At 37.1% G+C, this 14,462-nt stretch overlaps 1 protein-coding gene across 6 annotated transcripts in view; it reads right to left on the bottom strand.

Annotated features, from left to right (window-relative positions):
- The window catches only part of UHMK1 (U2AF homology motif kinase 1), a 105,207-nt gene that overhangs the window by 17,298 nt on the left and 73,447 nt on the right, over positions 1-14,462 (bottom strand). For 5 of the 6 annotated variants that reach the window (XM_059935152.1, XM_059935161.1, XM_059935168.1 and 2 more), the window contains 4 exons: positions 13,911-14,247; positions 5,264-5,468; positions 1,630-1,805; positions 65-237 (listed from right to left, as the gene is read on the bottom strand). In XM_059935152.1, the coding sequence (XP_059791135.1) occupies positions 65-237; positions 1,630-1,805; positions 5,264-5,468; positions 13,911-14,247 (891 nt within the window). The remainder of the gene's footprint in view (positions 1-64; positions 238-1,629; positions 1,806-5,263; positions 5,469-13,910; positions 14,248-14,462) is intronic. The other variant, XM_059935207.1, reaches the window with a different exon arrangement.

The following is a 14,462-nucleotide window of genomic DNA, read 5'->3' as shown; positions in this document are numbered from 1 at the left end:
GGAATGTATATACTGACAAGAGAAAGACCACTTAAAGCCTCATTATAGTTGAGAAAGGCATTACCTTTGCTCCACAGTCTGCTCCTTTCTGAATGCAAAATCCAATGAAACGTGGGTCTGCCACTTTTACTAATATGTTGTCAACACAATAGACATGAATGCTCCAAATGCCTCTTTGCTCCATATCCTCCACAATATTCTGGGCTGCAAGAGCCCGATAAAGACCACCATTCCCATCTGGGAAATAAAATAGCCTGTTAGTAGCACACCAAAACTCAGTATGACGGTAACCCAAAGATTGTTTAATGTTTCTCAACTGGGATGAAGATCTCTGAAAACCAGTTTTACATTACAGGGCCAAGAAAACTGAATGTCCATAAGGAAGGAATCAGGTGTCAAAAAGTTATACTACGTGATTTTGAAGGTAATTTAGCGTAAGTATAACATTATTAATGTAGGGCTAGGCAACCCCAAAGAACATACTTTTCTTTTTAACTCAGCCCTTTTAACAATTTGGCCTATAATATATTGTGAAACATAAAATTCTTTAACAGGCAATAATTATTTTATAACATTTCAAGTTTTATTTGTATGATTCAAGTTAGCTCTGTATTTATAGCCCCAACACTGACAATTTCATCCATCTCAAAAATAAAAATACACGAGTATTGATAACAAATGATTTGTTTAGCAGATTAATATGAAGGTCTATGGTGATTTAAACTAAATATATGTAAAAGCCTCTTCTTTCCCCATCTATTTTTAGTGCTGCTTTAATGTACTTTTTCCATCAACAACCTCAGCTACAGCTTAAATGACAAAAAATTAGACAACTTCAAAAAACAAAGCTAAAAATAGTAAACTCTTCCATTAATTAAAAAGAATTGAGTGGGGGGTAAAAAGAGATGAGATGAAATAAAAGCCTACACCTGCAAAGCACCACTGTAAATACTGTTTTTATTTCCTTTCAGCCTTTCCTACATTTACTTTTATAGTGGGATCATACTTATGGTCACTATATGTGGCTACACAGGCAGCACACTGCCCAATCCTAGGGATGCCATTAGCAAACTACAATGTGCCCTACAACTGTGCAAAATGGTGGCCCTAATCGTACTGTGCATGCAGCTCTGTATTTCTCATTCTCTTACTTAACCTACTGAAACTATTTCGCTTTGTCATTTAATATCTCCACACAATTATTTCAATACTGTTTAAGAATTAATGCTACAGGTAAACTATAATCTAGCCTCTTATTTTTTAAGCAGCAGGTGGTTTCCAATTTTTCACTACAATAAACAATGTAGCCATGAACAATACTGTATATAAAATACTGGGTAAAGAGAATAAATACTCTGAATGCTGCTCAAACTGCTCTCAAGAGCAGACATCCACAGGAAGTATAAAAGCATATCCATTTTACCCATGGGCATTTCCATTTTTTTTAATCATTGCCAAATTTAAATATAATTAAAATATTAATTTTTAACATCCAAATCACCGTATTAAAAAAAAAAGTCAAAACTTAATGAGCTACATATCGTAAATCAACCGTACTTCAAAAAAACAATTTAATGAGTTGTGTTACTACCACTTCTAGTCACCATTTAAATAAGAATGGTTACAAACCTGGAGCCATAGAAACCTTGTTCTTCTCTTCCAAAATAATTTTCCCATCAAAACTCATAGCAGGCAGCATTCCCTGCTGAAAAAAGATTACATTCTCTTTTTTTAAACCAAAGTACTTGTGCTTTGTGAAGAATTCCTTTGTAGATTCCATTGTTCTGCCACTGGTCATTATATACCTTGCAAGAGAAAAGTAGATCTTCTAAGCCATAGCGCTATGTGAATTAGGGCAAAGTCAAGTCTTGTCTATTTCCTAAGCTAAAGAAAATTTTTGAGAGCACCGTTTATTGTTTTCACTTCCTTCATCCTCTTCCTGGATAAGGCAGCATTAGCTGCTACCCAAGGGGAATTTCTTCCAGTAACTTCATCAATCCTTGTGCATACAATAAATCTGTAACAATATTAAAACATATCTCCTGCAGCAGAAAGCCTACAACTGGCTCAAGTCAACATTTTAGAACTCTGAAAAGTGTATTCTAGGTTGAAATCGCCTATTCTAGTAATAGGGAAAAAAGGGTAAATGTAATACTTTCTAATTATCTCTTATGGTTCTTTTTATAAAAATTTTGTCATTGAGTCATTTTGAAATTGAGTCATTTGTTGAGACGTGGATGGATCTAGAGACTGTCATACAGAGTGAAGTAAGTCAGAAAGAGAAAAACAAATATCGTATATTAATGCATGTATGCGGAACCTAGAAAAATGGTACAGATGAGCCAGTTTGCAGGGCAGAAGTTGAGACACAGATGTAGAGAATGGACATATGGACACCAAGGGGGGAAAACTGCGGTGGGGTGGGGATGGTGGTGTGCTGAATTGGGCGATTGGGATTGACATGTATACACTGATGTGTATAAAACTGATGCCTAATAAGAACCTGCAGTATAAAAAAACAAACAAAACAACTAATACTAAACTTTCATTGGGTTATTTGTATGGAAATATGTTAATATAAATGTTTCAGACATTACATGAAATTTCTAAAAATCTTATATTTGTATTTGTATGGAAATATGTATGGAAATATGTTAATATAAATGTTTCAGACATTACATGAAATTTCTAAAAATCATATTTGTATTTGTATGGAAATATGTATGGAAATATGTTAATATAAATGTTTCAGACATTACATGAAATTTCTAAAAATCTTATAGTTGTACTTGTATGGAAATATGTATGGAAATATGTTAATATAAATGTTTCAGACATTACATGAAATTTCTAAAAATCTTATATGTTCTGGTATAATGTTATAAGTAATAATCCTAGTTATTACTTTAAAATGTATATCTCAGAAATAACTAATTTTCTTGTCAACTGCATTATTATGAACTGTCATCAAATCTTTAACCGTGGTCATTTTTAAGTCTTTTGTCATTTACAGACAGTTCTGGGTGTACTCTGATGATTTTGCAAATATGTTCCTATAAAAGGGTTTCATCTTCAAGAAATACATGGAAAAGACTCTGATAAGTACAGGTTTCTGGTAACGGACTGTACTGCTGAACTGAATGAATAAGCATTTTCAGAACTCTAATGAAAAACTGATGAACTCATAAAAGTGCTAACAAAAGATCAAGATGAAAAAAAAAATTAATTACATGGGACTGAGTGAACTGATGAGGATGAGTATAATTTTTGTGACTTTCTGTCTGAATTTAAAAAAAAAAAAAATTCCACAAGGACTCAGAGGCAAAGAATATACAAATCAATTTTCACTGCAAAGTAAAGGAGCTGTTACAGTGGAGGATTACTGGACTGAATGTCAATACTATGACATAGTATGAGTGTGTTTCATGTTTGGTAATTGCAATCATTGTTGCTTTTGTTGTGGTCATCCATGTACAATGCTTGGTGTCAGTCGATTTATCTCTTGTAAAAATAAAATACAGTGTGTGTGTGTGAAAAAAAAAAAAAAAATTTTGAAATGGAATCTGGGCTCTGCTCACCCTTTATTTAAAATCATAAAAGTGTAATTATACTCTCTGTTGTCACAAAAATCCAACCCATGCCACTGTAGCAAAAGAGAAAAAAATTCTATCTAAAACCATAATTAGTGACTACAATAGCTTTTCCCCTTACTAAAATGTAAACCATATATAAGTAGGGAGTTTTGTCTGTTTTGGTTCTGTCTGTCTCGGTTCCCAGCACCCAGAAGTAGGTACTCAATTAATATCTGTTAAATGAAGAACATTATATAATTTCCCAGCACAGTCAATATCTGTCTGATTAACAAATTATCCTGGGTATTATGGGTATTATGAACCCTGGGCACAACAACTTTGGGCATCATAATTTAGATGACAAAAGAAGTGACTAAACTGTTCCACATAAGAAAAATAAATTCTGAGCTATGAGGAGAAAGAAAAAGAAGAAAATCCAACATGATAGTGGGAGGCCAGGGCTGTAAGAAGAATTTTGGCCACTTAGAACACAGACGTCCTTCAAAAATCCCCAAGGGAATCAAAATGAAGAAAATAGTTCACAGCTGGCCAATACCATTCTTAATAGCTAGAAAAGCTGAGGAAATTACAAAAAGCCTATTTTTAAAGGCATCAGAGAGCTACAAAAGCAACATGGATTAGAACTACAATTCAAGAGAGTGAGAATCTTTCAAAGGAGAGCTAAAGATATGCAGCTGCCTTTTCCTGGGGGTATTTGCTGATCTGGGGTAAAGGCTAGTGGTAGAGAATCTGAGCTTGGACCAGGCAGAAGGACAGAGAAACCAGCAGAGTTTTTGTTGGTCACCTGGGGCTAAAATAACAAGATTAGGGACTTGAGGGATTTCAAACGCACAGCTGGTTTCCCCCTCAAAACATGCTAACTTCCAAAGCTGCTCTGAGAAACAGATTCAAGAGCTAAATCGAAACCTTTTAAAAAACAGAGCAGAATTTCCTGTAATCTCTTGGTGTTTAGAAGATGAACACTGGCCATGAGGACCTGGCATACTAGCAGAGACTGAGAATCCAAGTTTGGCCCACAGCAGAGAAATCAATGGGGCTTTCAGCTAGTGTAAATCAATGGGGCTTTCAGCTAGTGTGTATGGAAGAAGGGTGAGGTTTCAGGAGGACTAGATAACCCAATACTTAAGGACATGAGTTTCTAGAGTGAGAGAACCCACTGAGTGCCCACAGCAGTGACTGAAAATAGATCCATACCACGTCGTCATGAAATTTCAGTTACTAAAGATAAAAAGAGACCCCAAATTCTTTCAGAGCAAAAGGGGGAAACAAAAAAGATTGGGAATCAGAATGGCAATGGACCTCTCCAAAGCAATGCTGAAACAATAGAGCAATGCTTTCAAATTTAACAGGGAAACTGATTTTCAATCAGAAATTCTATACAAACTACCAATCAGCATGAAGTTTCTAGACCGAGAGAACCCTCTGAGTACCCAAAGGTACTCAGGTAGGGATTAAAAGTTGGAGGTGAGTATATACTGCTCGTTAAGGCTACAGTGATTATCTATCTAGCTGTAACACATATTACTTTTAACATATATAGTAAATTATAGCTCCCAAGAAAATCTGTAGTAACAGGAAATACATCTGCCTATGAATAAAGTACATATGCATTTTGAATATTATAAACCAATATATGTTCAGACATTGTCCCATAATGAGAAATATCTTACCACGGAATGATGCATTTGTTGCCATGATATTTTTCAGCTAACTGTTGAAGCTTCAGGATACGCTCTGCTTGAATCTGAAAAAGTGTCTTATGGGATGGCAAACCAACATCATACATCCCCTTGGGATATGCAACACCAAGTCTTGTCCCCTGCCCACCAGCTAGAAGAAGAACTGCCACTTTGTTCTGAGAAATCTGGAAAAGTCCTAAAAAAGAAAATACGTGTATCACTCTATAATTCAACACTTTAGGATTACATATACAAAGGTAGCTGCAAAGAGTCACCCTATCTGCATAAGGCATAAAGGAATTCACAAGTAATCATGGATAACTATCTTGTTAATAAAAACATTTTTATTATTAAAAAATTAAATTTATATAACCCAACCAAACACCGAACAATGAATAATATACTTTAATGAACTAATAATTTTTATTCTGATAAGGTTGGAAGGCAAAGACCAAGAGATGTTATAAATGTTTTACAAGCACTTGACAACTTATTAGATGTGGCAAGTTAAGAAAAAGATAGGATAAAAGCAGATCCCTAGGCTTCAGGATGAATGATGATGCTATTAAATTACCTCCAGCTGATAAATCAATCAATAACAATTAATCAATCAATGAGCATGTAAATATACTAGACAAGCTACCATCCAGTAAATGTAAAGAAAAGAAACCCTGAGTTGGGAAAGCAGTGTAGTCCAATGGTTAAGAAACCGGGCTCTGAAGTCAGGACACCTGGGTTTGAAACCCAACTCAAGTGAATGAGCTTAGGGGATTTGCCTGCAAAAGGGCATCAGGAGACGTTGTGGAATGATGGAAATGTTGTATATCTGATTGGGGTGGTAGTTACATGGGTGTGTAAACTTGCTAAAAACTCATAAAACTAGTGCATTTTATTGTATGTAATTATACTTCAGTAAAATTTATTAAAATGTCTTCTTTTTTTTTAAATGGGCCATCTATTGCAGCTCAGAAGGATGTGACACGGAGTTTTTATGAAACTGTAAGTGAAACTATAAATGTTATTAAGAGACAGAGGCTCTCAGTTTGGATTAAAAAATAAAATAAAATAAAATCTTGCCATGTACCATTTCTAAGAGCCACCTCATAACTCTAAGGTAGACAGCTTCAGCACCAGAAGGTAGAGTAGCTTGTGGGAAGAGGCAACATAGAAACTGGATCTCTGGGAAGCTAGAAAAGCTGTACAAGGTCAGATGTGATAAAGCAATGGTTGATGGGTTTTGTTCTATTTTCTGAATTTCATACTTTCATTAAAATCCTCAGAAATTCTATGAACAAGGCAGGCCACTATCCACAATTGTAGGCCAAGTCAGAGGGGGCAGTGGTGGCCAGTATCAATTATTATTATTTTTTACATCTTTAGGGAATGCAGGTTTGTCTAATTTACCAACTTTATGCTTTATGTGTTTTTTTTTTTAAAGGAATTCACGTTCTTTTATTTATTTATTTATTTATTTATGACTGTGTTGCGTCTTCGTTTCTGTGCGAGGGCTTTCTCTAGTTGCGGCAAGTGGGGACCACTCTTCATCGCGGTGCGCGGGCCTCTCACCATCGCAGCCTCTCTTGTTGCGGAGCACAGGCTCCAGACGCGCAGGCTCAGTAATTGTGGCTCACGGGCCCAGTTGCTCCGTGGCATGTGGGATCTTCCCAGACCAGGGCTCGAACCCGTGTCCCCTGCATTGGCAGGCAGATTCTCAACCACTGCGCCACCAGGGAAGCCCGCTTTATGTGTTTTTGATATATTGGGCTTTCCTAAAGCTAATATACTAGTACATTGTGAACTTAAAGAAATATTCTTAATAAATCCATTACAAAATCAGAACTGTCCTGATTCTACAATCTGTCTTCGCTAGTAACTAAGTACAGCCAAGGATGTTATGCAAGAACTTTCTAGCAATTTTTTCAATCAAAAAATTTAAAAGCACATTAGGTATTTCCATAATTCTCACCTTTGATGTTAAAGCTGAGAGCTTAGCTACCTGAGAATTAATTTTCTCTCTTTCTTCCTTGCCTATAACTAGATTGTCCTTGTCCTTTTCTCCATGGCATTTCACTGTACCTTATCAGTATTTGAAAATAAAATACCAGGGGTAATGTTAGACTCCAAAATAGTAACTAAAACCTAGAAGGTAGGTATAATTTTCCCCATTTTAGAGATAATAGGCTCAGATGAGTTCATGATCTTGCCCAAGGTCACACAACTAAAAAGTGTGAATCAGGATTAGAACTTGACCCCAGGGCCTATTCACCAGCACTGCACTGCCTACAGCAGTCTCTTATCACACCCAAACATTTAACAGATAAATTATACAGCACCATAATTTTTAGGGGTGTAAACTGTCCTTCCTATTTCCTTCTTGCCCTTCCTTCTCTTTTCCACTGAATTCATGAGAGGTTGTGCTGCCTTTTCTTATCTATCTTACCCATCACCCTACATGGAAAAGCGGCTGAGCTGGGAAGAGCCCACATTCTCCAAAACTTGCCAAGCACTGAATTTCTAACAGCATTCCAGCTCCGTGTTGCGCTTAAACACTCCCCACAACCACCATGTAACAAAGACTGGCTGAGATGAAGCAATCTGAAGGGAACAGGGAACCATATAAAGCAGTTTTGAAAACCGTTTTACACTTGGTTATTCCTTGAGTTATGAAAGAAACTATGGTTTCTAGGAAATAAATTTAACTCTGCTGTCACTGACCCAAAAAGTATTATTTTAAAATACAGGTCCACAATCCCTTAGCTAAACCAGATTTATTTCAGAATTTTATTTCAGAATGCACAACTCTTCAAAATTTAGAAAAGGAATATAGTACACAGACAAGATGTTATATTTTACCCCAGCAGATCTGAGACGGTACCTTATAATCACATTAAGTGGGATAAAAAAAGTTTATCAATAGTCTCATGTCTGTTCAGGTCAGGTTTTGCACCATTTTAGAATGGCAGATAAATAACTTCAGTCTGTCTGGACCCTCACATACCACCAAAGGTGCTGGAATCAAAAATATTTCTAAACATGTTCCCAAAAAGTCCCAGATAAACATTCTGGACACAAAGGTCTTTGTTTTTTTGGTACTATTTATTTTCTTTATAGAGCACATGTGTTTTAAGTTGTACTATTAATATGGCTCTAATCATGCTTCCTGCCTTCTTACTTTTACCTTCGGTCCAAAAGTAAGTTTCTTCTCTCAGCTCCCTTACCTGTAAAAGCTAAGAGCCACACTCCCAGAGTCAGCTCCACATCTCAGCTCCTGCTTGCCAGATGGCCAAGCAGCACCAACCAGCACTTTCCACAGATTCTTACTGGTTATCAAAATATCACTGTATAACCTTTTCTCTTCCTTGGATCAGTTCCCTAAACTACTGCTTCATTCCGAATTTCCAAATGTTTCCATTCTAAAGCTGTGCTAACCAACAGCTGATAGTGGTCTCTTTCTTCATTGAAATAAATGGCATGTGTTTGTTTCCTAAGCCCCCGACGGCCATACTTTCTCCAATTCTTCTTTCCATCTGTGGACCTGATAACCCATCGAATCACTATGTCTTAAAAGTAGCATTGAGACCATGCTTGCCAGGGGTACATTTCCAGGCAGATCTACATTTACATCTCATCTCCATCTAGCCACAACTATTATAATGAATTATAACACAATCCATAAATATTTGTGATAAAAAGGTGTCTCTGCATTAACTTCTTCCTGCGTATGCATCTCACTTATGAGCAGACAGAGAAAAACAAGAGGAAAGAAAGCAGTCCCTAGAGTATCAAAGCCAGCTGCAATTCAAGAACGAAATAAATGTAGCTACAGCTGTTGTTAACAATACCAAATTGTGTGGGGCTGAAGTATTCATCCACTTCATGTGTGTTACTACAATAAAACTGCAATGTTTATCAAAAGTGTGTAGCACATAAATTAGTATCTGTCTTATAATGACAGATAAAATACCTCTTGAAATTAAGCAGGCCAATAAAATTCAGTAAGCCTTTTAGTTACATGGCAATATACATGATTTCAAACTGTATGGGTCATAACGTAAATTTTATACGGGCAGCACTGCACCTATTTGAAAAATGTTAACTGATTATAAATGTACTTAACCCAAGTGACAATCAGGAAATTATGAACTTCTATCCCAAAACTTCTGCAAAAATATGGAAAAAAAAACCCTGAAAAGTACATTACTATATCACCTTTTCATTATAGGTCACTAGAGTTAATTACCTTCCCACAGAAATCAGGACCTAACACACACTAAATCAGAAGTTTAAAAAAAAAAAAAAATCAAGCCAGAATGAGCCATTTCCAGGGCAGGGGTATACCTCTCTCCTTGAGGAGTCATGCATGTTAGCCCAACAGAGTCTGAGCACTTTTCCTGATAACATTTACAACAAACAGAAGAGTTTACAGTGGCCTCTCACAGGTCAACTGCTTCCTGGATAACTTCCTGCTTGGACTAGTTCCTCTCATGTATACTCTTTGATTTGGGCATGTGCCTGAAACAAGGAGGTTGGCACAGGTGCTTCTGACGTAGAGCATTGCCAGAGCTTTCTATCTAAACTTTCAGCACTCCTGGACAAGGGGTGGGGTAAACAGGCTATTCAACTGGTGGAAATGAAGAAAGACTACACACGAGAAAGGAGATATTTTAAGTCTTTAATTTTTAATCACATTTTACAGGTGAAACAATTATTTTATGGATTAACTACTTCCCCAAAATATTAAGCACAAAAAGTAGGCTAATAAGGGAAATCTCTATTTGAACTGGTTTTAGATACTGGGGGATTATTGTGAATTTCATTAGGTATAATAATGGCATCGTAATTAGGAAGAAAATGTCCTTATACTTAAGAGATGCATACTGAATTTTATGAGGGTAAACATAATGTTTGCGAGTTGCCTTAAAATACTACAGCAGAGGGGCTTCCCTGGTGGCGCAGTGGTTGAGAGTCCGCCTGCCAATGCGGGGACACGGGTTCGAGCCCTGGTCTGGGAAGATCCCACATGCCGCGGAGCAACTAGGCCCGTGAGCCACAATTACTGAGCCTGCGCGTCTGGAGCCTGTGCTCCGCAACGGGAGAGGCCACGACAGTGAGAGGCCCATGCATCGCGATGAAGAGTGGCCCCCGCTCGCCACAACTGGAGAAAGCCCTCGCACAGAAACGAAGACCCAACACAGCCAAAAAAAAATTAAAAAAATAAAATAAAATAAATTCTATTAAAAAAAATACTACAGCAGAGAAAAATGAAAAAGGGATAGATGAAGCAAAATTAGCAAAATTTTGATAATTATTTAATTAAGGTAATGCATATATAGAAGTTCATTATACTATTTTTTGTCTCCAAATATCTGCTTCCAAATATGCTTGAAATATTTCATAATAACAATTTCTGGAGTAGGCTACAAGACTACATAAACTATAATCCTAATGTACATGTGTGTATATAAGAAAATTCTATAAAATATTACTAGCGAGTATTTATCTCTGGATTGTGGGAGAGCAGAGATTTATCTTTTTTCCTTTGTAACTCTTAGTATTTTCCAACTTCTCCAAAATAAGTATGTGTTACTTTTAAAATAAAACAAATCTATTAGAAATATCACTGCACTAGATTTCAGAAAATGTAGAGGAGGATAATGTTATGAATACATTTTTTCTGAACAATCCATTTACTTTTCTACAATGCTATACAGATTAATTTTTTAAATGTCTCACAGGTTAAAAAAAAGGGCTAAACACTGAATATTAGTTTCTTATTATAACATAGAATTAGAAGATTGTTTTGTGTTTAAGCATGCATTTCTTTTTAATAAAGAACGGGATTTTTTTTTAAGCAAATATATTTTCCCAGTGTGAATATCTTTACTAAAATGATATTCTCATCGAAGCTTCTGAATTACTTCTTCCAAGATCTCAGTTTTGTAAGATAGAGGTTTTTCAGTTACCCGTCTACATTCCATTTTCTACAACTGGCCAGAACACTTCAAGAATTAAATCAAAACAAGGTCTCTCTTCAATAAAGAGCACAGTGGTAGCTTATGTATTAATCCTTCACCAATAATTTTCCACCCTAGGTGTTAAAATGTCTAACGTCAATAGCCACCAGACACTTTGAAATTATTGTACAATGCTTTTATTTCCCCTATCCTGGGGCAGTGGGATGGGGGCAGGGGCAGCGGGGGCTTGGGGGGGAGGGTTGTCTTTGATACAGTTATTAGGAATTTCCTACTATCTGAAATAAAGCATTGTAATCTTTGCAATGGCAATCTCTTTCCTTTGATAACTTACTGCAGAAACTTCATTTTGTTATGAATTTGCACACATATGGCAGTTTCTATCTAATGAAAAGGTTGTAACGTCAGTTAAAAAGTCTCCCTCTCCACCCCTACTGCTTAAGCCACAAATAAATATTCTTCCCTTGACAGCAAGCTAAAAGGAAGTTTGCTTTGCACCTTCTTATACTAGACTTGCTTGTAACAGTTCTGGATTTTAATCTAAATGAAAAGTCATAAATGTGGACTTTTGTTCCACAGATTCCAACAAAAAGGCCATAAAGAAGACTCCAACTATAGGAAGTCAGAGTCTCTGTTTTTTTTTTTGGTTGTTTTTTTTTAATTTTTTTTTTTTTTTTTTTTTTTTTTAGGAAGTCTTGATTGTTGCTTATGGTCCCCATTACACAAGGCCAAAGCTTTGGCTTTCCGTAAGAGTTAATTCTAAGACTTTATCTCCATAAAATCACAAGGAGAAATATAGGCAGCTGGAATACCAGAGGGTAAGAAGAGGTCCTGTGTAGCTTTTGGTGAAACCCAGGGAGGGAGGGAAAGATTAATGAATCCAAAGTTAGTGGGGGTCACAGTGTCACTACTGTCCTCCATTCAGAAGGATCCATCTGGAAGTCACTCTCTCACATCTTAGTGGCAGAGCCCTGTTCTAAGTAAGAAGCGAGGTTAGCCACTACCAAGCATTTTAAATAGGAAAGGGCCCTCCTTGAAGATCATCCAATTATTTTCAATGTTTTTAATCTTCAACCCCTTTTAAGTAAAACCTCATGTAAAGAGGTTTATTTGTTTATGTATCGAACACATAAAAAGAGGTCAAAGTAGAACTGCTCCTGGAGTGGGGAGATGAAGGGGCTGGAGACCTACCTGTTTAGTATCTGTTCCCCCCTCTCCACAGTTTCAGCAGCAGTCAAAACCCTAGAGGTCTTTGGAACAGTTTGAAAAACAGTAGATTTGTAAGCCCAGAGAAAGACATGAACATAATGGCAGAGAAGAAGGTTGATAATGGCAGTTATGTTTCTTTTTTGGCGGGTTGCAGGGAGTGCCAAAAAGCCAAAGACAATAAAAACAGCCATAGTGTGGTGCGAATATAGACCATAAATCACATCTATAAAAGTAAATATGTATATAATTAAGTACTAGGTGGCAACGTGGACAAATAAAAACATAGATTTGATGAGGTTATGGGCAATTTCTCTACAGTATTTCTGTTACTTTGATATTATTTTTGCAATAAAGTAATGTTTTTTTTAAAAAGGAAAAAGTATTAGTCCAATCTGTTCATTCTACAGCTGAGGAAATGAGGTCCAGATTTGACAAGAAGCATGTACAAACACTCAAGGGCCTGCAGTATTTAGTCACTTTTACTTAGGGAGCAGTAGTAGATTATAAAAACCACAGTTCTTAACCCTACCAAAAAAAGCTAAATTTTAGCTATTTTGCCATTTTCAAAAGCACTCATTAGTACTAGTTATGGGGACAGATTTTATGATATGCTTTAGAGGAAGAAGCATTGGGGAAATTCAACCAACATTTATCAACCAACATATAACTGCAAAACACTGCTCTAAATGCCATGTGACATACATAGACAACCAGGACATGGGCTGCTCTTTAAAAGTTTACAATGTAATGACAAAGATAGACATAAACAACCCTTATTATAAGGAAAAATGAAAGAAGAGCATGGACAAATAATTTCAACCTGGGACACTGAAAAAAAGGTGACAGATCAAAGAGTATGCGTGGTGAACCTTGGAGAATGAGGGTAAGTTCCCCAAGTGGCAGAGCCACCTCACTGCACAGATCCAGGAGATGGGTGGCGTCACAAGGTGATCCAGCTACACGGAGAAGGGGCAAAGGCCAGACCCAGCTAAGGACAAGCATGAGCAAAGGCAGGGAAGGCATACTAGAATGTTCAGAGAAAGGTGAATTACAGGGTCCAGCTGAAAGGTGTGGGGCAGTAGGAGTGGAGAGAGACATAAGAGACAAGATTGGATAGGGCCGTGTTAGGGAAGGGTTTTGGAGTAAGCTAGCATAAACTGAAACATTCAGTTTGTGCTTCAGGAAGGGAAATCTAATAGAAGTATGGACTCTGAGAAAGGAAAGAGACTAGAGGCAAATTATGACTTGAATGAGAAGAGCCTTGAATCAGGCACCAGAAATGAAAAGAGAATGGAGAGACGGGCAACAGGAGCCACTGCGGCCTCTTGGCCACACAATCTGTCACTCTCAGATCAGTCACCTGGTTTAAGGTCTTAAGGAAGTGAAAATACTGTTACTTTAATGGTTTTAGTACATCTCATAATAAGCCTTAGAGCAAATCTTCCCATGCTCAGTACCTTCACTTTCCCAGGCCTGCAGCTGATCTTGATCCCTGGTAGCGCTGCCCAACACCTCTCGAGGGACAGGTTCCATCCGTGCATCCACTTTCTCTGGCTGGGAAGAATGGTTAAATCCTTCAATGGCCTTTTGGAAAAAGAAGTTCAGCTCCTCAAAGTTCATGGCCTGGAGCTCTGCGAAAAGTTCTACCTGTTGGGCTTCTTCCAGCTCATTCCAGAATTGCAATAGGTGTTCTTGCCCAGCTTTGGACAACCTGAGTTTGAGGTCATTAACATTCATAATGCTCTGGTAGCCAAGTTCTGTGATAACTGGGGTGTAATTTCTGTACCTGTAAACCTGAAAGAGAAAGGAAATGAAGAGCAGGTCAAAATCCAACCTCAAAACCTGAGGAGATTTTTCCTACTAAAAATAAGTACATTAAAAAAAAAAAAAATCTTGGTAGTTCCCTGGTGGCCCAATGGTTAGGATTCAGTGCTTTCACTGCCAGGGCCTGGGTTCAATCCCTGGTCGGGGAAGTAAGGTCCTGCAAGCCCCATAGTGTGGCCAAAAAA

Source organism: Balaenoptera ricei, chromosome 1 (assembly GCF_028023285.1).
Source record: "Balaenoptera ricei isolate mBalRic1 chromosome 1, mBalRic1.hap2, whole genome shotgun sequence".
NCBI lineage: Eukaryota > Metazoa > Chordata > Mammalia > Artiodactyla > Balaenopteridae > Balaenoptera > Balaenoptera ricei.
This window is presented reverse-complemented; position numbering and strand designations above follow the sequence as displayed.